We start from the raw sequence: 24,658 nt of genomic DNA, 5'->3' as shown, positions 1-24,658 counted from the left end.
GAAGACCATTAGACAGATGTTTCCTCATACCCAGAAGACCACTAGTGAAAACATTCCAACAATCAGTTCAGCCATAATAGAGAGATGACATGAGACGCCTCAAAAGCAATAGAATTCTCATAGTGACAGGAGAATTCAATAGCAGCTAGATATTTACTAGAGGATTGGTATGGGGGCAGAATGATGAGTTAGTGGTGTAGTGGAATTACTACCAGCAAGAACTGAAGGTCATACAGACAATAGATCTGGGCTCTGATTTTTTTTTTAAAGGTGCTGAATAATTGTCACATGGACATGAGCCAGAGAGTTGAATCTCTGTGGTAAAATCTATCAATGGGATTACTAACGATGTAACAGTTGTTGGGCAGTGTGAGCGGCTGTTAAACCCACATCGACGTCCAATCTATTGATGCACAATGACAATAATAGGATGGAATGTCATGTCCCACTGCTTCTCCTCTCCCCCTACGCCAAGTGGATGGAAGGTCTGTATCAGTGTGAGAGTCATCCTTTTGGTAGGTGAGGGGAACTGGAAGGTCTGTATCAGTGTGAGAGTCTACCTTTTGGTAGGTGAGGGGACCTAGAAGGTCTGACATGGTGTGAGAGTGGACTGGACAGGTGAGGGGAACTGGATGGACTGGACATGGTGGGTAGATGGACTGGACAGGTGAGTGGACGGACAGGACGGACTGGACAGGTGGGTGGACAGACTGGACAGGTGAGTGGACAGACTGGACAGGTGAGTGGACAGACTGGACAGGTAAGAGTGGACGGACTGGACAGGTGGGTAGACGGACTGGACAGGTGAGTAGACGGACTGGACAGGTAGGTGGACGGACTGGACAGGTGAGTGGACGGACTGGACAGGTGAGTTGACGGACTGGACAGGTGAGTAGACGGACTGTACAGGTGAGTAGACGGACTGTACAGGTGAGTAGACGGACTGTACAGATGAGTAGACGGACTGTACAGGTGAGTAGACGGACTGTACAGGTGAGTAGACGGACTGGACAGGTGAGTAGACGGACTGGACAGGTGAGTAGATGGACTGGACAGGTGAGTAGATGGACTGGACAGGTGAGTAGATGGACTGGACAGGTGAGTAGATGGACTGTACAGGTGGGTAGATGGACTGTACAGGTGAGTAGATGGACTGGACAGGTGAGTGGATGGACTGGACAGGTGAGTGGATGGACTGGACAGGTGAGTGGATGGACTGGACAGGTGAGTAGATGGACTGGACAGGTGAGTAGATGGACTGGACAGGTGAGTAGATGGACTGGACAGGTGAGTAGATGGACTGTACAGGTGAGTAGATGGACTGTACAGGTGGGTAGATGGACTGGACAGGTGAGTGGATGGACTGTACAGGTGAGTGGATGGACTGGACAGGTGAGTAGATGGACTGGACAGGTGGGTAGATGGACTGGACAGGTGAGTAGATGGACTGGACAGGTGAGTAGATGGACTGGACAGGTGAGTAGATGGACTGGACAGGTGAGTAGATGGACTGGACAGGTGCGTAGATGGACTGTACAGGTGAGTAGATGGACTGGACAGGTGAGTAGATGGACTGGACAGGTGAGTAGATGGACTGGACAGGTGAGTAGATGGACTGGACAGGTGAGTAGATGGACTGGACAGGTGAATAGATGGACTGGACAGGTGAGTGGTTACCTTTTGGCCACTCCCAGGTTTAACTCTCTGATCAGGTGTACTATGGCTTTAGCCTTGATGAAGGAGGAACGGTCACTGATGTCATAGACCACTACGAAGCCATCAGCCCAGTGGATCTGGTCGGTCAGAGTCGACTTCCCCTCACAGGCCTGCAGAGCAACACAAACAGCAAGGACATGTTGCTATAACCAAGCAATCTGATACAAACCAGTGGAGGCTGGTGAAGGGAGGCTGGGCTCATAGAAATGGCTGGAATAGAATAAGGCTGGAATGGAATGAGAGAAACCCCATTCCATTCATTACAACGAGCCTGTCCTCCCATGTAAAGTTACCCCAGCCTCCACCTAGCCTGTCCTCCCATGTAAAGTTACCCCAGCCTCCACTAAGCCTGTCCTCTGACGTAAAGTTACCCCAGCCTCCACTAAGCCTGTCCTCCCATGTAAAGTTACCCCAGCCTCCACTAAGCCTGTCCTCTGATGTAGTTACCCCAGCCTCCACTAAGCCTGTCCTCTGATGTAAAGTTACCCCAGCCTCCACTAAGCCTGTCCTCTAATGTAGTTACCCCAGCCTCCACTAAGCCTGTCCTCTGATGTAGTTACCCCAGCCTCCACTAAGCCTGTCCTCTGATGTAGTTACCCCAGCCTCCACTAAGCCTGTCCTCTGATGTAAAGTTACCCCAGCCTCCACTAAGCCTGTCCTCTAATGTAGTTACCCCAGCCTCCACTAAGCCTGGCCTCTGATGTAAAGTTACCCCAGCCTCCACTAAGCCTGTCCTCCCATGTAAAGTTACCCCAGCCTCCACTAAGCCTGTCCTCCCATGTAAAGTTACCCCAGCCTCCACTAAGCCTGTCCTCCCATGTAAAGTTACCCCAGCCTCCACTAAGCCTGTCCTCCCATGTAAAGTTACCCCAGCCTCCACTAAGCCTGTCCTCCCATGTAAAGTTACCCCAGCCTCCACTAAGCCTGTCCTCCCATGTAAAGTTACCCCAGCCTCCACTAAGCCTGTCCCCTGATGTGAAGTTACCCCAGCCTCCACTAAGCCTGTCCTCCCATGTAAAGTTACCCCAGCCTCCACTAAGCCTGTCCTCCCATGTAAAGTTACCCCAGCCTCCACTAAGCCTGTCCTCCCATGTAAGCCTGTCCTCCTGATGTAAAGTACCCCAGCCTCCACTAAGCCTGTCCTCCCATGTAAAGTTACCCCAGCCTCCACTAAGCCTGTCCTCCCATGTAAAGTTACCCCAGCCTCCACTAAGCCTAGCCTCTGATGTAAAGTTACCCCAGCCTCCACTAAGCCTAGCCTCTGATGTAAAGTTACCCCAGCCTCCACTAAGCCTGTCCTCCCATGTAAAGTTACCGCAGCCTCCACCTAGCCTGTCCTCTGATGTAAAGTTACCCCAGCCTCCACTAAGCCTGTCCTCCCATGTAAAGTTACCCCAGCCTCCACTAAGCCTGTCCTCCCATGTAAAGTTACCCCAGCCTCCACTAAGCCTGTCCTCCCATGTAAAGTTACCCCAGCCTCCACTAAGCCTGTCCTCTGATGTAGTTACCCCAGCCTCCACTAAGCCTGGCCTCTGATGTAAAGTTACCCCAGCCTCCACTAAGCCTGGCCTCTGATGTAAAGTTACCCCAGCCTCCACTAAGCCTGGCCTCTGATGTAAAGTTACCCCAGCCTCCACTAAGCCTGTCCTCCCATGTAAAGTTACCCCAGCCTCCACTAAGCCTGTCCTCTGATATAAAGTTACCCCAGCCTCCACTAAGCCTGTCCTCTGATGTTAAGTTACCCCAGCCTCCACTAAGCCTGTCCTCCCATGTAAAGTTACCCCAGCCTCCACTAAGCCTGTCCTCCCAGGTAAAGTTACCCCAGCCTCCACTAAGCCTGTCCTCTGATGTAGTTACCCCAGCCTCCACTAAGCCTGTCCTCTGATGTAAAGTTACCCCAGCCTCCACTAAGCCTGTCCTCTAATGTAGTTACCCCAGCCTCCACTAAGCCTGTCCTCTGATGTTAAGTTACCCCAGCCTCCACTAAGCCTGTCCTCCCATGTAAAGTTACCCCAGCCTCCACTAAGCCTGTCCTCCCATGTAAAGTTACCCCAGCCTCCACCTAGCCTGTCCTCTGATGTAAAGTTACCCCAGCCTCCACTAAGCCTGTCCTCCCATGTAAAGTTACCCCAGCCTCCACTAAGCCTGTCCTCCCATGTAAAGTTACCCCAGCCTCCACTAAGCCTGTCCTCCCATGTAAAGTTACCCCAGCCTCCACTAAGCCTGTCCTCTGATGTAGTTACCCCAGCCTCCACTAAGCCTGGCCTCTGATGTAAAGTTACCCCAGCCTCCACTAAGCCTGGCCTCTGATGTAAAGTTACCCCAGCCTCCACTAAGCCTGTCCTCCCATGTAAAGTTACCCCAGCCTCCACTAAGCCTGTCCTCTGATATAAAGTTACCCCAGCCTCCACTAAGCCTGTCCTCCCTGATGTAAAGTTACCCCAGCCTCCACTAAGCCTGTCCTCCCATGTAAAGTTACCCCAGCCTCCACTAAGCCTGTCCTCTGATGTAAAGTTACCCCAGCCTCCACTAAGCCTGTCCTCCCATGTAAAGTTACCCCAGCCTCCACTAAGCCTGTCCTCCCATGTAGTTACCCCAGCCTCCACTAAGCCTGTCCTCCCATGTAAAGTTACCCCAGCCTCCACTAAGCCTGTCCTCTGATGTAAAGTTACCCCAGCCATGTAAAGTTACCCCAGCCTCCACTAAGCCTGTCCTCCTGATGTAAAGTTACCCCAGCCTCCACTAAGCCTGTCCTCCCATGTAGTTACCCCAGCCTCCACTAAGCCTGTCCTGATGTAAAGTTACCCCAGCCTCCACTAAGCCTGTCCTCCCATGTAAAGTTACCCCAGCCTCCACTAAGCCTGTCCTCCCATGTAAAGTTACCCCAGCCTCCACTAAGCCTGTCCTCCCATGTAAAGTTACCCCAGCCTCCACTAAGCCTGTCCTCCCATGTAAAGTTACCCCAGCCTCCACTAAGCCTGTCCTCTGATGTAAAGTTACCCCAGCCTCCACTAAGCCTGTCCTCCCATGTAAAGTTACCCCAGCCTCCACTAAGCCTGTCCCTGATGTGTAAAGTTACCCCAGCCTCCACTAAGCCTGTCCTCTGATGTAAAGTTACCCCAGCCTCCACTAAGCCTGTCCTCTGATGTAAAGTTACCCCAGCCTCCACTAAGCCTGTCCTCCCATGTAAAGTTACCCAGCCTCCACTAAGCCTGTCCTCCCATGTAAAGTTACCCCAGCCTCCACTAAGCCTGTCCTCCCATGTAGTTACCCCAGCCTGTCCTCCCATGTAAAGTTACCCGAGCCTCCACTAAGCCTGTCCTCCCATGTAAAGTTACCCCAGCCTCCACTAAGCCTGTCCTCCCATGTAAAGTTACCCCAGCCTCCACTAAGCCTGTCCTCCCATGTAAAGTTACCCCAGCCTCCACTAAGCCTGTCCTCTGATGTAAAGTTACCCCAGCCTCCACTAAGCCTGTCCTCCCATGTAAAGTTACCCCAGCCTCCACTAAGCCTGTCCTCTGATGTAAAGGTACCCCAGCCTCCACTAAGCCTGTCCTCTGATGTAGTTACCCCAGCCTCCACTAAGCCTGTCCTCTGATATAAAGTTACCCCAGCCTCCACTAAGCCTGTCCTCCGATGTAAAGTTACCCCAGCCTCCACTAAGCCTGTCCTTTGATATAAAGTTACCTCAGCCTCCACTAAGCCTGTCCTCTGATGTAAAGTTACCCCAGCCTCCACTAAGCCTGTCCTCTGATGTAAAGTTACCCCAGCCTCCACTAAGCCTGTCCTCTGATGTAAAGTTACCCCAGCCTCCACTAAGCCTGTCCTCCCATGTAAAGTTACCCCAGCCTCCACTAAGCCTGTCCTCTGATGTAAAGTTACCCCAGCCTCCACTAAGCCTGTCCTCTGATGTAAAGTTACCCCAGCCTCCACTAAGCCTGTCCTCCCATGTAAAGTTACCCCAGCCTCCACTAAGCCTGTCCTCCCATGTAAAGTTACCCCAGCCTCCACTAAGCCTGTCCTCTGATGTAAAGTTACCCCAGCCTCCACTAAGCCTGTCCTCTGATGTAAAGTTACCCCAGCCTCCACTAAGCCTGTCCTCTGATGTAAAGTTACCCCAGCCTCCACTAAGCCTGTCCTCCCATGTAAAGTTACCCCAGCCTCCACTAAGCCTGTCCTCTGATGTAAAGTTACCCCAGCCTCCACTAAGCCTGTCCTCTGATGTAAAGTTACCCCAGCCTCCACTAAGCCTGTCCTCCCATGTAAAGTTACCCCAGCCTCCACTAAGCCTGTCCTCCCATGTAAAGTTACCCCAGCCTCCACTAAGCCTGTCCTCCCATGTAAAGTTACCCCAGCCTCCACTAAGCCTGTCCTCCCATGTAAAGTTACCCCAGCCTCCACTAAGCCTGTCCTCCCATGTAAAGTTACCCCAGCCTCCACTAAGCCTGTCCTCTGATGTAAAGTTACCCCAGCCTCCACTAAGCCTGTCCTCCCATGTAAAGTTACCCCAGCCTCCACTAAGCCTGTCCTCCCATGTAAAGTTACCCCAGCCTCCACTAAGCCTGTCCTCCTGATGTAAAGTTACCCCAGCCTCCACTAAGCCTGTCCTCCCATGTAAAGTTACCCCAGCCTCCACTAAGCCTGTCCTCCCATGTAAAGTTACCCCAGCCTCCACTAAGCCTGTCCTCCCATGTAAAGTTACCCCAGCCTCCACTAAGCCTGTCCTCCCATGTAAAGTTACCCCAGCCTCCACTAAGCCTGTCCTCTGATGTAAAGTTACCCCAGCCTCCACTAAGCCTGTCCTCCCATGTAAAGTTACCCCAGCCTCCACTAAGCCTGTCCTCTGATGTAGTTACCCCAGCCTCCACTAAGCCTGTCCTCTGATGTAAAGTTACCCCAGCCTCCACTAAGCCTGTCCTCTGATGTAAAGTTACCCCAGCCTCCACTAAGCCTGTCCTCCCATGTAAAGTTACCCCAGCCTCCACTAAGCCTGTCCTCCCATGTAAAGTTACCCCAGCCTCCACTAAGCCTGTCCTCCCATGTAAAGTTACCCCAGCCTCCACTAAGCCTGTCCTCTGATGTAAAGTTACCCCAGCCTCCACTAAGCCTGTCCTCTGATGTAGTTACCCCAGCCTCCACTAAGCCTGTCCTCCCATGTAAAGTTACCCCAGCCTCCACTAAGCCTGTCCTCCCATGTAAAGTTACCCCAGCCTCCACTAAGCCTGTCCTTTGATGTAAAGTTACCCCAGCCTCCACTAAGCCTGTCCTCCTGATGCCTGTCCTCTGATGTAAAGTTACCCCAGCCTCCACTAAGCCTGTCCTCTGATGTAAAGTTACCCCAGCCTCCACTAAGCCTGTCCTCTGATGTAAAGTTACCCCAGCCTCCACTAAGCCTGTCCTCTGATGTAAAGTTACCCCAGCCTCCACTAAGCCTGTCCTCTGATGTAAGTTACCCCAGCCTCCACTAAGCCTGTCCTCCCATAAAAAGTTACCCCAGCCTCCACTAAGCCTGTCCTCCCATGTAAAGTTACCCCAGCCTCCACTAAGCCTGTCCTCCCATGTAAAGTTACCCCAGCCTCCACTAAGCCTGTCCTCCCATGTAAAGTTACCCCAGCCTCCACTAAGCCTGTCCTCTGATGTAAAGTTACCCCAGCCTCCACTAAGCCTGTCCTCCCATGTAAAGTTACCCCAGCCTCCACTAAGCCTGTCCTCCCATGTAAAGTTACCCCAGCCTCCACTAAGCCTGTCCTCCCATGTAAAGTTACCCCAGCCTCCACTAAGCCTGTCCTCTGATGTAAAGTTACCCCAGCCTCCACTAAGCCTGTCCTCCCATGTAAAGTTACCCCAGCCTCCACTAAGCCTGTCCTCCCATGTAAAGTTACCCCAGCCTCCACTAAGCCTGTCCTCCCATGTAAAGTTACCCCAGCCTCCACTAAGCCTGTCCTCCCATGTAAAGTTACCCCAGCCTCCACTAAGCCTGTCCTCCCATGTAAAGTTACCCCAGCCTCCACTAAGCCTGTCCTCTGATGTAGTTACCCCAGCCTCCACTAAGCCTGTCCTCTGATGTAAAGTTACCCCAGCCTCCACTAAGCCTGGCCTCTGATGTAAAGTTACCCCAGCCTCCACTAAGCCTGTCCTCCCATGTAAAGTTACCCCAGCCTCCACTAAGCCTGTCCTCTGATATAAAGTTACCCCAGCCTCCACTAAGCCTGTCCTCTGATGTAAAGTTACCCCAGCCTCCACTAAGCCTGTCCTCCCATGTAAAGTTACCCCAGCCTCCACTAAGCCTGTCCTCCCATGTAAAGTTACCCCAGCCTCCACTAAGCCTGTCCTCCCATGTAAAGTTACCCCAGCCTCCACTAAGCCTGTCCTCCCATGTAAAGTTACCCCAGCCTCCACTAAGCCTGTCCTCCCATGTAAAGTTACCCCAGCCTCCACTAAGCCTGTCCTCCCATGTAAAGTTACCCCAGCCTCCACTAAGCCTGTCCTCCGATGTAAAGTTAACCCAGCCTCCACTAAGCCTGTCCTCCGATGTAAAGTTAACCCAGCCTCCACTAAGCCTGTCCTCCCATGTAAAGTTACCCCAGCCTCCACTAAGCCTGTCCTCCCAAGTAAAGTTACCCCAGCCTCCACTAAGCCTGTCCTCCCATGTAAAGTTACCCCAGCCTCCACTAAGCCTGTCCTCCCATGTAAAGTTACCCCAGCCTCCACTAAGCCTGTCCTCCCATGTAAAGTTACCCCAGCCTCCACTAAGCCTGTCCTCCCATGTAAAGTTACCCCAGCCTCCACTAAGCCTGTCCTCCCATGTAAAGTTACCCCAGCCTCCACTAAGCCTGTCCTCCCATGTAAAGTTACCCCAGCCTCCACTAAGCCTGTCCTCTGATGTAGTTACCCCAGCCTCCACTAAGCCTGTCCTCTGATGTAGTTACCCCAGCCTCCACTAAGCCTGTTCTCTGATGTAGTTACCCCAGCCTCCACCTAGCCTGTCCTCCCATGTAAAGTTACCCGAGCCTCCACTAAGCCTGTCCTCCCATGTAAAGTTACCCCAGCCTCCACTAAGCCTGGCCTCCCATGTAAAGTTACCCCAGCCTCCACTAAGCCTGTCCTCCCATGTAAAGTTACCCCAGCCTCCACTAAGCCTGTCCTCCCTGATGTAAAGTTACCCCAGCCTCCACTAAGCCTGTCCTCTGATGTAAGTTACCCCAGCCTCCACTAAGCCTGTCCTCTGATGTAAAGTTACCCCAGCCTCCACTAAGCCTGTCCTCTGATGTAAAGTTACCCCAGCCCACTAAGCCTGTCCTCTGATGTAAAGTTACCCCAGCCTCCACTAAGCCTGTCCTCTGATGTAAAGTTACCCCAGCCTCCACAAAAGCCTGTCCTCTGATGTAAAGTTACCCCAGCCTCCACTAAGCCTGTCCTCTGATGTAAAGTTACCCCAGCCTCCACTAAGCCTGTCCTCCCATGTAAAGTTACCCCAGCCTCCACTAAGCCTGTCCTCCCATGTAAAGTTACCCCAGCCTCCACTAAGCCTGTCCTCCCATGTAAAGTTACCCCAGCCTCCACTAAGCCTGTCCTCCTGATGTAAAGTTACCCCAGCCTCCACTAAGCCTGTCCTCCCATGTAAAGTTACCCCAGCCTCCACTAAGCCTGTCCTCTGATGTAAAGTTACCCCAGCCTCCACTAAGCCTGTCCTCCCATGTAAAGTTACCCCAGCCTCCACTAAGCCTGTCCTCCCATGTAAAGTTACCCCAGCCTCCACTAAGCCTGTCCTCCCTGTAAAGTTACCCCAGCCTCCACTAAGCCTGTCCTCCCATGTAAAGTTACCCCAGCCTCCACTAAGCCTGTCCTCCTCTGATGTAAAGTTACCCCAGCCTCCACTAAGCCTGTCCTCCCATGTAAAGTTACCCCAGCCTCCACTAAGCCTGTCCTCCCATCCTAAAGTTACCCCAGCCTCCACTAAGCCTGTCCTCCCATGTAAAGTTACCCCAGCCTCCACTAAGCCTGTCCTCTGATGTAAAGTTACCCCAGCCTCCACTAAGCCTGTCCTCCATGTAAAGTTAACCCCAGCCTCCACTAAGCCTGTCCTCCCATGTAAAGTTACCCCAGCCTCCACTAAGCCTGTCCTCCCATGTAAAGTTACCCCAGCCTCCACTAAGCCTGTCCTCCCATGTAAAGTTACCCCAGCCTCCACTAAGCCTGTCCTCCCATGTAAAGTTACCCCAGCCTCCACTAAGCCTGTCCTCCCATGTACCCCAGTTACTAAGCCTGTCCCAGCCTCCACTAAGCCTGTCCTCCCATGTAAAGTTACCCCAGCCTCCACTAAGCCTGTCCTCCACTCTGTCCTCCCATGTAAAGTTACCCCAGCCTCCACTAAGCCTGTCCTCTGATGTAGTTACCCCAGCCTCCACTAAGCCTGTCCTCCGATGTAGTTACCCCAGCCTCCACTAAGCCTGTCCTCTGATGTAGTTACCCCAGCCTCCACCTAGCCTGTCCTCCCATGTAAAGTTACCCCAGCCTCCACTAAGCCTGTCCTCCCATGTAAAGTTACCCCAGCCTCCACTAAGCCTGGCCTCCCATGTAAAGTTACCCCAGCCTCCACTAAGCCTGTCCTCTGATGTAAAGTTACCCCAGCCTCCACTAAGCCTGTCCTCTGATGTAGTTACCCCAGCCTCCACTAAGCCTGTCCTCTGATATAAAGTTACCCCAGCCTCCACTAAGCCTGTCCTCCGATGTAAAGTTACCCCAGCCTCCACTAAGCCTGTCCTCTGATATAAAGTTACCTCAGCCTCCACTAAGCCTGTCCTCTGATGTAAAGTTACCCCAGCCTCCACTAAGCCTGTCCTCTGATATAAAGTTACCCCAGCCTCCACTAAGCCTGTCCTCTGATGTTAAGTTACCCCAGCCTCCACTAAGCCTGTCCTCTGATATAAAGTTACCCCAGCCTCCACTAAGCCTGTCCTCCCATGTAAAGTTACCCCAGCCTCCACTAAGCCTGTCCTCCCATGTAAAGTTACCCCAGCCTCCACTAAGCCTGTCCTCCCATGTAAAGTTACCCCAGCCTCCACTAAGCCTGTCCTCCCATGTAAAGTTACCCCAGCCTCCACTAAGCCTGTCCTCCCATGTAAAGTTACCCCAGCCTCCACTAAGCCTGTCCTCTGATGTAAAGTTACCCCAGCCTCCACTAAGCCTGTCCTCTGATGTAAAGTTACCCCAGCCTCCACTAAGCCTGTCCTCCCATGTAAAGTTACCCCAGCCTCCACTAAGCCTGTCCTCCCATGTAAAGTTACCCCAGCCTCCACTAAGCCTGTCCTCCCATGTAAAGTTACCCCAGCCTCCACTAAGCCTGTCCTCCGATGTAAAGTTACCCCAGCCTCCACTAAGCCTGTCCTCTGATGTAGTTACCCCAGCCTCCACTAAGCCTGTCTTCTGATGTAGTTACCCCAGCCTCCACCAAGCCTGTCCTCCCATGTAAAGTTACCCCAGCCTCCACTAAGCCTGTCCTCCCATGTAAAGTTACCCCAGCCTCCACTAAGCCTGTCCTCCCATGTAAAGTTACCCCAGCCTCCACCAAGCCTGTCCTCCGATGTAAAGTTACCCCAGCCTCCACTAAGCCTGTCCTCTGATGTAGTTACCCCAGCCTCAGCTAAGCCTGTCCTCTGATGTAGTTACCCCAGCCTCCACTAAGCCTGGCCTCCCATGTAAAGTTACCCCAGCCTCCACTAAGCCTGTCCTCCCATGTAAAGTTACCCCGGCCTCCACTAAGCCTGTCCTCCGATGTAAAGTTACCCCAGCCTCCACTAAGCCTGTCCTCCGATGTAAAGTTACCCAGCCTCCACTAAGCCTGGCCTCCCATGTAAAGTTACCCCAGCCTCCACTAAGCATGTCCTCCCATGTAAAGTTACCCCAGCCTCCACTAAGCATGTCCTCCCATGTAAAGTTACCCCAGCCTCCACTAAGCATGTCCTCCCATGTAAAGTTACCCCAGCCTCCACTAAGCATGTCCTCCCATGTAAAGTTACCCCAGCCTCCACTAAGCATGTCCTCCCATGTAAAGTTACCCCAGCCTCCACTAAGCCTGTCCTCCCATGTAAAGTTACCCCAGCCTCCACTAAGCCTGGCCTCCCATGTAAAGTTACCCCAGCCTCCACTAAGCCTGTCCTCCCATGTAAAGTTACCCCAGCCTCCACTAAGCATGTCCTCCCATGTAAAGTTACCCCAGCCTCCACTAAGCATGTCCTCCCATGTAAAGTTACCCCAGCCTCCACTAAGCATGTCCTCCCATGTAAAGTTACCCCAGTCTCCACTAAGCCTGTCCTCTGATGTAGTTACCCCAGCCTCCACTAAGCCTGTCCTCCCATGTAAAGTTACCCCAGCCTCCACTAAGCCTGTCCTCTGATGTAGTTACCCCAGCCTCCACTAAGCCTGTCCTCCCATGTAAAGTTACCCCAGCCTCCACTAAGCATGTCCTCCCATGTAAAGTTACCCCAGCCTCCACTAAGCATGTCCTCCCATGTAAAGTTACCCCAGCCTCCACTAAGCCTGGCCTCCCATGTAAAGTTACCCCAGCCTCCACTAAGCATGTCCTCCCATGTAAAGTTACCCCAGCCTCCACTAAGCCTGTCCTCCCATGTAAAGTTACCCCAGCGTCCACTAAGCATGTCCTCCCATGTAAAGTTACCCCAGCCTCCACTAAGCCTGTCCTCCCATGTAAAGTTACCCCAGCCTCCACTAAGCATGTCCTCCCATGTAAAGTTACCCCAGCCTCCACTAAGCATGTCCTCCCATGTAAAGTTACCCCAGCCTCCACTAAGCATGTCCTCCGATGTAAAGTTACCCAGCCTCCACTAAGCCTGTCCTCCCATGTAAAGTTACCCCAGCCTCCACTAAGCCTGTCCTCTGATGTAAAGTTACCCAGCCTCCACTAAGCATGTCCTCCCATGTAAAGTTACCCCAGCCTCCACTAAGCCTGTCCTCCCATGTAAAGTTACCCCAGCCTCCACTAAGCATGTCCTCCCATGTAAAGTTACCCCAGCGTCCACTAAGTGATCCGACTACACATGCTGAAATAATAGCTTTCATTCTACTTTGATGAATCATAATTATAAATTGGGTGGCTCGAGCCCTGAATGCTGATTGGCTGACCGTATACCAAGTGTATTTTTTTAATTATTTTTTTATTTCACCTTTATTTAACCAGGTAGGCTAGTTGAGAACAAGTTCTCATTTGCAACTGCGACTAGGCCAAGATAAAGCATAGCAGTGTGAACAGAAAACACAGAGTTACACATGGAGTAAACAATTAACAAGTCAATAACGCAGTAGAAAAAAAACGGGCAGTCTATATACAATGTGTGCAAAAGGCATGAGGAGGTAGGCGAATAATACAAATTTTGCAGATTAACACTGGAGTGATAAATGATCAGATGGTCATGTACAGGTAGAGATATTGGTGTGCAAAAGAGCAGAAAAGTAAATAAATAAAAAACAGTATAAAAACAGTATGGGAATGAGGTAGGTGAAAATGGGTGGGCTATTTACCAATAGACTATGTACAGCTGCAGCGATCGGTTAGCTGCTCGGATAGCTGATGTTTGAAGTTGGTGAGGGAGATAAAAGTCTCCAACTTCAGCGATTTTTGCAGTTCGTTCCAGTCACAGGCAGCAGAGTACTGGGACGAAAGGCGGCCAAATGAGGTGTTGGCTTTAGGGATGATCAGTGAGATACACCTGCTGGAGCGCGTGCTACGGATGGGTGTTGCCATCGTGACCAGTGAACTGAGATAAGGCGGAGCTTTACCTAGCATGGACTTGTAGATGACCTGGAGCCAGTGGGTCTGGCGACGAATATGTAGCGAGGGCCAGCCGACTAGAGCATACAAGTCGCAGTGGTGGGTGGTATAAGGTGCTTTGGTGACAAAACGGATGGCACTGTGATAGACTGCATCCAGTTTGCTGAGTAGAGTGTTGGAAGCCATTTTGTAGATGACATCGCCGAAGTCGAGGATCGGTAGGATAGTCAGTTTTACTAGGGTAAGCTTGGCGGCGTGAGTGAAGGAGGCTTTGTTGCGGAATAGAAAGCCGACTCTTGATTTGATTTTCGATTGGAGATGTTTGATGTGAGTCTGGAAGGAGAGTTTGCAGTCTAGCCAGACACCTAGGTACTTATAGATGTCCACATATTCAAGGTCGGAACCATCCAGGGTGGTGATGCTAGTCGGGCATGCGGGTGCAGGCAGCGATCGGTTGAAAAGCATGCATTTGGTTTTACTCGCGTTTAAGAGCAGTTGGAGGCCACGGAAGGAGTGCTGTATGGCATTGAAGCTCGTTTGTAGGTTAGATAGCACAGTGTCCAATGACGGGCCGAAAGTATATAGAATGGTGTCGTCTGCGTAGAGGTGGATCAGGGAATCGCCCGCAGCAAGAGCAACATCATTGATATATACAGAGAACAGAGTCGGCCCGAGAATTGAACCCTGTGGCACCCCCATAGAGACTGCCAGAGGACCGGACAGCATGCCCTCCGATTTGACACACTGAACTCTGTCTGCAAAGTAATTGGTGAACCAGGCAAGGCAGTCATCCGAAAAACCGAGGCTATTGAGTCTGCCGATAAGAATATGGTGATTGACAGAGTCGAAAGCCTTGGCGAGGTCGATGAAGACGGCTGCACAGTACTGTCTTTTATCGATGGCGGTTATGATATCGTTTAGTACCTTGAGTGTGGCTGAGGTGCACCCGTGACCGGCTCTGAAACCAGATTGCACAGCGGAGAAGGTACGGTGGGATTCGAGATGGTCAGTGACCTGTTTGTTGACTGGCTTTCGAAGACCTTAGATAGGCAGGGCAGGATGGATATAGGTCTATAGCAGTTTGGGTCCAGGGTGTCTCCCCCTTTGAAGAGGGGGATGACTGCGGCAGCTTTCCAATCCTTGGGGATCTCAGACGATATGAAAGAGAGGTTGAACAGGCTGGTAATAGGGGTTGCGACAATGGCGGCAGATAGTTTCAGAAATAGAGGGTCCAGATTGTCAAGCCCAGCTGATTTGTACGGGTCCAGGTTTTGCAGCTCTTTCAGAACATCTGCTATCTGGATTTGGGTAAAGGAGAACCTGGAGAGGCTAGGGCGAGGAGCTGCGGGGGGGGGGGGGAGCTGTTGGCCGAGGTTGGAGTAGCCAGGTGGAAGGCATGGCCAGCCGTTGAGAAGTGCTTATTGAAGTTTTCGATAATCATGGATTTATCCGTGGAGACCGTGTTACCTAGCCTCAGTGCAGTGGGCAGCTGGGAGGAGGTGCTCTTGTTCTCCATGGACTTCACAGTGTCCCAGAACTTTTTGGAGTTGGAGCTACAGGATGCAAACTTCTGTCTGAAGAAGCTGGCCTTAGCTTTCCTGACTTTGGCGATGTCGCAACGGAAAAGCCTGTTGAAACCACCTCGGACGATTATGTCGGCGGACCAGTCGTGATGGATCGGCGGGGCTCCGTGTCGGCAGTAGAGGGTCCAGGCCAATTGGCAAAATAGGTATTGTTGGACCTCTTCGGCTAGTCGGGAGATGGGCTTAGCTCGAGGCTAGCTCAAGGCTAACTGGTGCTTGCTCTGGGACAGAGACGTTAGCCAGGAGTAGCCACTCGGATTGCAGCTAGCTAGTTGCGATGATCCGGTGTAAAGGTTCAGAGCTTGCGGTAGGAATCCGGAGATGTGGTAGAGAAAAAGCAGTCTGATATGCTCTGGGTTGATGTCGCGCTGGTGTCCTAGTTAGCTTTGAAGACCGCTAGCAGTGGCTAGCTAGTAGCTAGTTAGCTGGCTAGCTTCTGATGAGGGTTCCGAGGGTTCCGGTTCTAAAGTATAGAAAAAGCAGATCTGTACCACATTGGGTGATGCGGGTTGCAGGAGAGTATATTCAGCCTGTAGTTGGAAAGTGAGATTAGAATATGTACGAAATATATACAGAAAAAGAACGAGGAAAACTATATTTACACTATATTTACACCAGACAGGACGGGACAAGACAAAACACACGTCCGACTGCTACGCCATCTTGGTTGCATCATGACAAAACAATTATTTTTACATCTCTAATTACATTGGTAACCAGTTTATAATAACAATAAGGCACCTCGGGGGTTTGTGGTATATGGCCAATATACCACGGCAAACACCTGTATCTAGGCACTCCGCGTTGCGTCGTGCCTAAGAACATCCCTTGGCCGTGGTATATTGGCCATATACCACACACCCTCTGGCCTTATTGCTGAATTATAACCCAAGGTTGCCTTCGCCCACTTCTGGCCATATCCACATTGTTATCGCAAACACCCATCCAACTCCTAGTGGTAAATCTCCTGTCACTTCAGAGTTCTCATTCAATTTCTTTCTTCTGTGGGGTTCTGGTTCTGATTTACAGTGATGGTGATGTATTAACTGTGGGGTTCTGGTTCTGATTTACAGTGATGTATTAACTGGGGTTCTGGTTCTGATTTACAGTGATGTATTTCTGGTTCTGATTTACAGTGATGTATTAACTGTGGGGGGATGGTTCTGGTTCTGATTTACAGTGATGTATTAACTGTGGGGGGATGGTTCTGGTTCTGATTTACAGTGATGTATTAACTGTGGGGGGATGGGGGATGGTTCTGGTTCTGATTTACAGTGATGTATTAACTGTGGGGGGATGGTTCTGATTTACAGTGATGTATTAACTGTGGGGGGGGATGGTTCTGGTCTGATTTACAGTGATGTATTAACTGTGGGGGGATGGTTCTGATTTACAGTGATGTATTAACTGTGGGGGGATGGTTCTGGTTCTGATTTACAGTGATGTATTAACTGTGGGGGGATGGTTCTGGTTCTGATTTACAGTGATGTATTAACTGTGGGGGGGATGGGTTCTGATTTACAGTGATGTATTAACTGTGGGGGATGGTTCTGGTTCTGATTTACAGTGATGTATTAACTGTGGGGGGTGGTTCTGGTTCTGATTTACAGTGATGTATTAACTGTGGGGGGTGGTTCTGGTTCTGATTTACAGTGATGTATTAACTGTTCTGATTTACAGTGATGTATTAACTGTGATGGTTCTGATTTACAGTGATGTATTAACTGTGGGGGATGGTTCTGGTTCTGATTTACAGTGATGTATTCTGGTTCTGGTTCTGATTTACAGTGATGTATTAACTGGGGGGGGAATGGTTCTGATTTACAGTGATGTATTAACTGTGGGGGGATGGTTCTGGTTCTGATTTACAGTGATGTATTAACTGTGGGGGGATGGTTCTGGTTCTGATTTACAGTGATGTATTAACTGTGGGGGATGGTTCTGGTTTTACAGTGATGTATTAACTGTGGGGGGATGGTTCTGGTTCTGATTTACAGTGATGTATTAACTGTGGGGGATGGTTCTGGATGATTTACAGTGATGTATTAACTGTGGGGGGATGGTTCTGGTTCTGATTTACAGTGATGTATTAACTGTGGGGGGAATGGTTCTGATTTACAGTGATGTATTAACTGGTTCTGATTTACAGTGATGTATTAACTGTGGGGGGATGGTTCTGGTTCTGATTTACAGTGATGTATTAACTGTGGGGGATGGGGGATGGTTCTGGTTCTGATTTACAGTGATGTATTAACTGTGGGGGGGGGATGGTTCAGTGGTTCTGATTTACAGTGATGTATTAACTGTGGGGGATGGTTCTGATTGACAGTGATGTATTAACTGTGGGGGGTGGTTCTGATTTACAGTGATGTATTAACTGTGGTTCTGGGGGTATTAACTGTGGGGGGATGGTTCTGATTTACAGTGATGTATTAACTGTGGGGGATGGTTCTGGTTCTGATTTACAGTGATGTATTAACTGTTTACAGTGGGGATGGTTCTGGTTCTGATTTACAGTGATGTATTAACTGTGATTTACAGTGATGTATTAATGGTTCTGGTTCTGATTTACAGTGATGTATTAACTGTGGGGGGGTTCTGGTTCTGATTTACAGTGATGTATTAACTGTGGGGGGATGGTTCTGATTTACAGTGATGTATTAACTGTGGGGGGATGGTTCTGGTTCTGATTTACAGTGATGTATTAACTGTGGGGGATGGTTCTGGTTCTGATTTACAGTGATGTATTAACTGTGGGGGGATGGTTCTGGTTCTGATTTACAGTGATGTATTAACTGTGGGGGGTGGTTCTGGTGATGTATTGGTGGGGGGATGGTTCTGGTTCTGATTTACAGTGATGTATTAACTGTGGGGGGATGGTTCTGATGTATTAACTGTGGGGGGGATGGTTCTTTACAGTGATGTATTAACTGTGGGGGGATGGTTCTGGTTCTGATTTACAGTGATGTATTAACTGTGGGGGGGGATTTACAGTGGTATTAACTGTGGTTCTGATTTACAGTGATGTATTAACTGTGGGGGGATGGTTCTGGTTCTGATTTACAGTGATGTATTAACTGGGGGGATGGTTCTGGTTCTGATTTACAGTGATGTATTAACTGTGGGGGGGGTGGTTCTGATTTACAGTGATGTATTAACTGTGGGGGGATGGTTCTGGTTCTGATTTACAGTGATGTATTAACTGTGGGGGGGGGGATGGTTCTGGTTCTGATTTACAGTGATGTATTAACTGGGGGGATGGTTCTGGATTTACAGTGATGTATTAACTGTGGGGGATGGTTCTGGTTCTGATTTACAGTGATGTATTAACTGTGGGGGGATGGTTCTGGTTCTGATTTACAGTGATGTATTAACTGTGGGGGGATGGTTCTGGTTCTGATTGATTTACAGTGATGTATTAACTGTGGGGGGGGTTCTGGTTCTGATTTACAGTGATGTATTAAAGGGGGGTGGTTCTGTATTCTGATGGTTCTTTACAGTGATGTATTAACTGTGGGGGTGGTTCTGTTCTGATTTACAGTGATGTATTAACTGTGGGGGGGGGTTCTGGTTCTGATTTACAGTGATGTATTAACTGTGGGGGGGTGGTTCTGATTCTGATTTACAGTGATGTATTAACTGTGGGGGGGGATGGTTCTGATTTACAGTGATGTATTAACTGTGGGGGGAAATGGAAAGAGGGAGGGTGGGAGGGAGACAGGGAAAGAGGGAGGGTGGGAGGGAGACAGGGAAAGAGGGAGGGAGACAGGGAAAGAGGTAGGGTGGGAGGGAGACAGGGAGGGAGGGTGGGAGGGAGGAAGACAGGGAGGGAGGGTGGGAGGAAGACAGGGAGGGAGGGTGGGAGGAAGAAGGGAGGGAGGGTGGGAGGAAGACAGGGAGGGAGGGTGGGAGGGAGGGTGGGAGACAGGGAGGGAGGGTGGGAGGGAGACAGGGAGGAGGGTGGGAGACAGGGAAGGGAGGGAGGGTGGGAGGGAGACAGGGAGGGAGGGTGGGAGGAGACAGGGAAAGAGGGAGGGTGGGAGGGAGACAGGGAAAGAGGGAGGGTGGGGGAGACAGGGAAAGAGGGAGGGTGGGAGGAGACAGGGAAAGAGGGAGGGTGGGAGGGAGACAGGGAAAGGGAGGGAGGGTGGGAGGGAGACAGGGAAAGAGGGAGGGTGGGAGGGAGACAGGGAGGGAGGTGGGAGGGAGACAGGGAGGAGACAGGGAAAGAGGGAGGGTGGGAGGGAGACAGGGAAAGAGGGAGGGAGACTGCTGCATGCTTGGCTGGGCACAATAAGTGAGATTGATTACTCTGTCAGGGGTTTTCACTGCACTGACTTTATTGTCCTATACATTTATCATCCTGTACCATACATTTATCATCCTGTACCATACATTTATCATCCTGTACCATACATTTATCATCCTGTACCATACATTTATTATCCTATACCATACATTTATTATCCTATACCATACATTTATTATCCTATACATGTATTATCCTGTACCATACATTTATTATCCTATACATGTATTATCCTGTACCATACATTTATCATCCTGTACCATACATTTATTATCCTGTACCATACATTTATTATCCTTATTATCCTGTACCATACATTTATTATCCTGTACCATACATTTATTATCCTGTACCATACATTTATTATCCTGTACCATACATTTATTATCCTGTACCATACATTTATTATCCTATACATTTATTATCCTGTACCATACATTTATTATCCTGTACCATACATTTATTATCCTGTACCATACATTTATTATCCTACCATATTATCCTGTACCATACATTTATTATCCTACCATACATTTATTATCCTGTACCATACATTTATTATCCTGTATATACATTTCAGATAGTGGAATATTGGGTATGAGAGATGGCTTTTCTTCAGCGTATTATCCTGTTCATACATGTCAATGGATGGCCATCAAGATAACTGACATTTGATTACAAAAAATGATGGTCAACAACGTGGTTCTCCTCCTCCTCTCAACTCACCTGTGAGCATGGACATTTATTATTCAGCTGTCTACCATCAATTATTATCCTGTATATGCATTCTGCATGAGAGAGATTTATTAAGGGAGAGATGAGATTATGAGAAAGAAACAGAGATTAGACAGAAAGAGAGAGAGATTATAGTGAGAAAGAGAGACATTTATTATCCGAGACAGAAATGTATTATCCGTACATACATTTATTATCCTATACAGAATTAGAGAGTACGAGACATTTATTATCCTATACAGTATTAGAGAGCGAGACATTTATTATCCGAGACAGAAAGAGAGAGAGCGATACATACATTTATTAGAGAGATGTATTACTGTACCAGACATTTATTATCCAGAAAGATACATGTATTATCCAGAGACAGGCATACAGAATTTATTATCCTATACATTTAGAGAGTACCAGACATTTATTAGACAGAGAGACAGAGAGAGAGACAGATTTATTATCCTATACCATACATTTATTACAATACATTAGATATCATGAAGCTACCATACATTTATTATCCTCAACAGTATTATCCTAACCTACCATACATTTATTCATCCTTTGGATCCATAGAAATATGATCAATACTAATGACAACACACATTTATCATCCTGTACCATACTTTTATTTTTATCCTGTACCTAAAATATTTATACAAATGATCCAACATGTACAATACATTTATTATCCTATACATTTATATCCTGTACCATACATTTATTAACTGTAGCCATACAACACAGCATTGTACCATACATTTATATCCTGTACCATACACAGCACGTATCCTGTACCATACACAGCATCCGTACCAACATTTATTATCCTGTACCATACATTTATTATCACTACAGCAATAGCCGACATTTACAGCACTATACAGCCGTCAATCCTGTAGCCATACATACAATTAGCCTACAATACAACATTTATGGACAACACAGCACGTGCCCACAATACAACACAGCCGACAACACAGCACGTAGCCTACAATACAACATGGATCATACAGCACGTAGCCGACAATACAACACGTAGCCTACAATACAGCACGTAGCCGACAATACAGCACTGTATATACATTCACATGACACAACACGTAGCCGACAATACAACGTAGGACAATACAGCACGTAGCCTACTACAACACGTAGCCTACAATACAGCATGGACAACACAGCACGTAGCCTACAATACAACACGTAGCCTACAACACAGCACGTAGCCTACAATACAACACGTAGCCATGGACAGATACAGAGAGAATAGCACGTAGCCGACAATAAACACGTAGACAGAAACAGATAGAGACGTAGCCTACAATACAACATGTAGCCGACAGAAACAGCAGTAGCCGACAACAGAGCACGTAGACAACACAGCATGTAGAGACAATACAACACGAGCGAGACAGAAAGAGACAACACAGACAGACAAAGACAACACAGCATGTAGCCAGACAATAAACATGTAGAGACAACACAGCACGTAGAAACACAGCATGAGCCTACAACACAAAGAGAGAGACAGCTTGACAACACAGCTTGAGAGACAGACACAACAGTAGCCTAGATACAGAGACAGAAATAGACAGAGCCGACAATACAACACGAGCCTACAAACAACACGTAGATACAAAACACTACAACACAACACGAAGACAACACAGAGAGCAGACAACACAACAAGAGACAGATACAGCAGAGAGACAATACAACATGTAGCCTACAATACAACACGTAGAGACAACACAACAGAGCCTACAACACAACAGAGACAATACAGCAGAGAGACAACACAGAGAGAGACAACATACAAGATGAGCCTACAACACAACACGAGAGACAAGACAACAAAGCCTACAAGACAACACGTAGACAATACAACACGTAGACAACACAGACGTAGCCTACAACACAACAGTAGCCTACAATACAGCAGAGACAGACAACACAGCATGTAGTGACATACAACATGTAGCCTAAATACAACATTAGCCTACATAAGCACGTAGCCTCAATACGGCACGTAGCCAACAGTCACGGCACTAGCCTACAACACAACACGAGCTTTTACAACACAACATGTAGCCTACAATACAACACGTAGCCTACAACACAGCACGTAGCCGACAACACAGCACGTAGCCTACAATACAACATGTAGCCGACAATACAACATGTAGCCGACAACACAGCACGTAGCCGACAACACAGCACGTAGCCTACAACACAACACGTAGCCTACAACACAGCACGTAGCCGACAACACAGCACGTAGCCGACAACACAACACGTAGCCGACAACACAGCACGTAGCCGACAACACAGCACGTACAACACAGCACGTAGCCGACATACAACATGTAGCCTACAACACAACACGTAGCCTACAATACAACACGTAGCCTACAACACAACACGTAGCCTACAATACAGCACGTAGCCTACAATACAACACGTAGCCGACAATACAACACGTAGCCTACAATACAACACGTAGCCTACAATACAACACGTAGCACGTAGCCTACAACACAGCTTGTAGCCTACAATACAACACGTAGCCTACAATACAACACGTAGCCGACAACACAGCACGTAGCCTACAATACAACACGTAGCCGACAACACAACAACACAGCACAATACAGCCTACAATACAACACGTAGCCTACAATACAGCACGTAGCCGACAATACGGCACGTAGCCGACAACACGGCACGTAGCCGACAACACAACGCGTAGCCGACAACACAACGCGTAGCCGACAACACAACGCGTAGCCGACAACACAACGCGTAGCCGACAACACAACGCGTAGCCGACAACACAGCACGTAGCCGACAACACACACGTAGCCGACAATACAACACGTAGCCGACAACACAGCACGTAGCCGACAACACAACACGTAGCCGACAACACAACACGTAGCCTACAACACAACACGTAGCCTACAACACAGCACGTAGCCGACAACACAGCACGTAGCCGACAACACAGCACGTAGCCGACAACACAGCACGTAGCCGACAACACAGCACGTAGCCGACAACACAGCATGTAGCCGACATACAACATGTAGCCTACAACACAACATGTAGCCTACAATACAACTGAACAATACTTCTGATGGAAGTAGTCTAGCTGTAGCCAATCATTTACCATCTGATGAAGGACAATGTGTTCACTTGGTAACGTCAAAAAATCGAACATTACGTAATTATGTCAGAACTGGACGTGCGTAATGATGCGTAAAAGCAATGACAATGGATCAAAGATCAATTGGAAAACAAAACATTTGCAAGTTATTTTTTTGTTTTGTTTACAGATTGTTTCATAATAATTAGCATGAAGTTGTATTCATGTTACATAAGTCTATTGTAGCAAACTAGGTAGGTTAGAGACCTTACCTGATGATGAGGCATATTCACCGATAAATCGCCTCGTCAGGAATCGAACGATGAGAGCTGAGGAAGGAATACGATAGTTAAAATCAAAAGCCTACGAACAATGTACACATTTGGACAAACAATAAGCCAAACCAACCGAACAAAACGTTTTTACATGACAGGTAAAACATGTGTCTTACCTGATTTCCCGACTCCTTCGCCTCCCAAAACCGCAAGTTTAATATCATTCATTATTGCGGGTTGATTATTCCCTTACGATTTAAAAAGTGGTCGTTAAAGTTTACACATCAAAGAAAAAATACCAATAATCCCTTTGAAAAATCGAATCCCAACCACCAAAAGAAGAGTTTAAAAAAAAATCGAGCAGGACGCATCTATAGTCGTTTGACCGTTTCCACTCTGTCGCTCTCTTCAAGTGTTGATCTGTTGGAGCGGCGTCCCGGTACCAGCGCTGCGTACAGCCGTTTATCTCAGGGTTCTGAGGCACGCGCTGTTCTGAACCGAGAGAGAGAGAGAGAGGGAGAGGAGCAGCTCGATCACAACGTCACTATGACGAACACAGTGGTTGAAGTGAGTGAGAAACGGACATCAGAGGCATGCTTTTATAAATGAGAAGCACTCTTGTTTTTCATGGAGAGGGGGAGGTAGTGTTTGTGTTTTTCCCTCCCTCTCACCCTCTTTATTCTCCTCATTGAAGAGACTCAATTCAGTAGGTTCTAGAATGAGCTATATGAATGTGTTCCCTCACAGCAACACAGACCATCAACACAGAGTAACATCAAGACCTCAGTGACCTATAAAACAGCCCATCATACACTACATGACCAACAGTATGTGGAAACCTGCTCGTCCAATAATCTCATTCCAAAATCAGGAGCATTAATACGGAGTTGGTCCCCTCTCTACTGCTATAACAACTCCATTCTTCTAGGAAGGCTTTCCACTAGATGTTGGAACATTGCTGCTATAACAACCTCCATTCTTCTAGGAAGGCTTTCCACTAGATGTTGGAACATTGCTGCTATAACAACCTCCATTCTTCTAGGAAGGCTTTCCACTAGATGTTGGAACATTGCTGCTATAACAACCTCCATTCTTCTAGGAAGGCTTTCC

The 24,658-nt window shown here is 48.7% G+C and overlaps 1 protein-coding gene across 2 annotated transcripts in view; it reads right to left on the bottom strand.

Annotated features, from left to right (window-relative positions):
- Positions 1 to 24,219, bottom strand: part of rergla (RERG/RAS-like a) — a 342,144-nt gene extending 317,925 nt beyond the window's left edge. The window contains exons 1-4 of one of the 2 annotated variants that reach the window (XM_065021231.1): positions 23,725 to 24,219; positions 23,546 to 23,602; positions 20,123 to 20,184; positions 1,678 to 1,826 (exon numbers count right to left, since the gene is read on the bottom strand). In XM_065021231.1, coding sequence (XP_064877303.1) covers positions 1,678 to 1,826; positions 20,123 to 20,184; positions 23,546 to 23,602; positions 23,725 to 23,776 — 320 coding nt within the window. In that variant the 5' untranslated portion in view covers positions 23,777 to 24,219. The remainder of the gene's footprint in view (positions 1 to 1,677; positions 1,827 to 20,122; positions 20,185 to 23,545; positions 23,603 to 23,724) is intronic. The other variant, XR_010464489.1, reaches the window with a different exon arrangement.
- Positions 24,220 to 24,658: the final 439 nt, after the last annotated feature.

The sequence above is a fragment of the Oncorhynchus nerka genome, linkage group LG8 (genome assembly GCF_034236695.1).
Source record: "Oncorhynchus nerka isolate Pitt River linkage group LG8, Oner_Uvic_2.0, whole genome shotgun sequence".
NCBI lineage: Eukaryota > Metazoa > Chordata > Actinopteri > Salmoniformes > Salmonidae > Oncorhynchus > Oncorhynchus nerka.
This window is presented reverse-complemented; position numbering and strand designations above follow the sequence as displayed.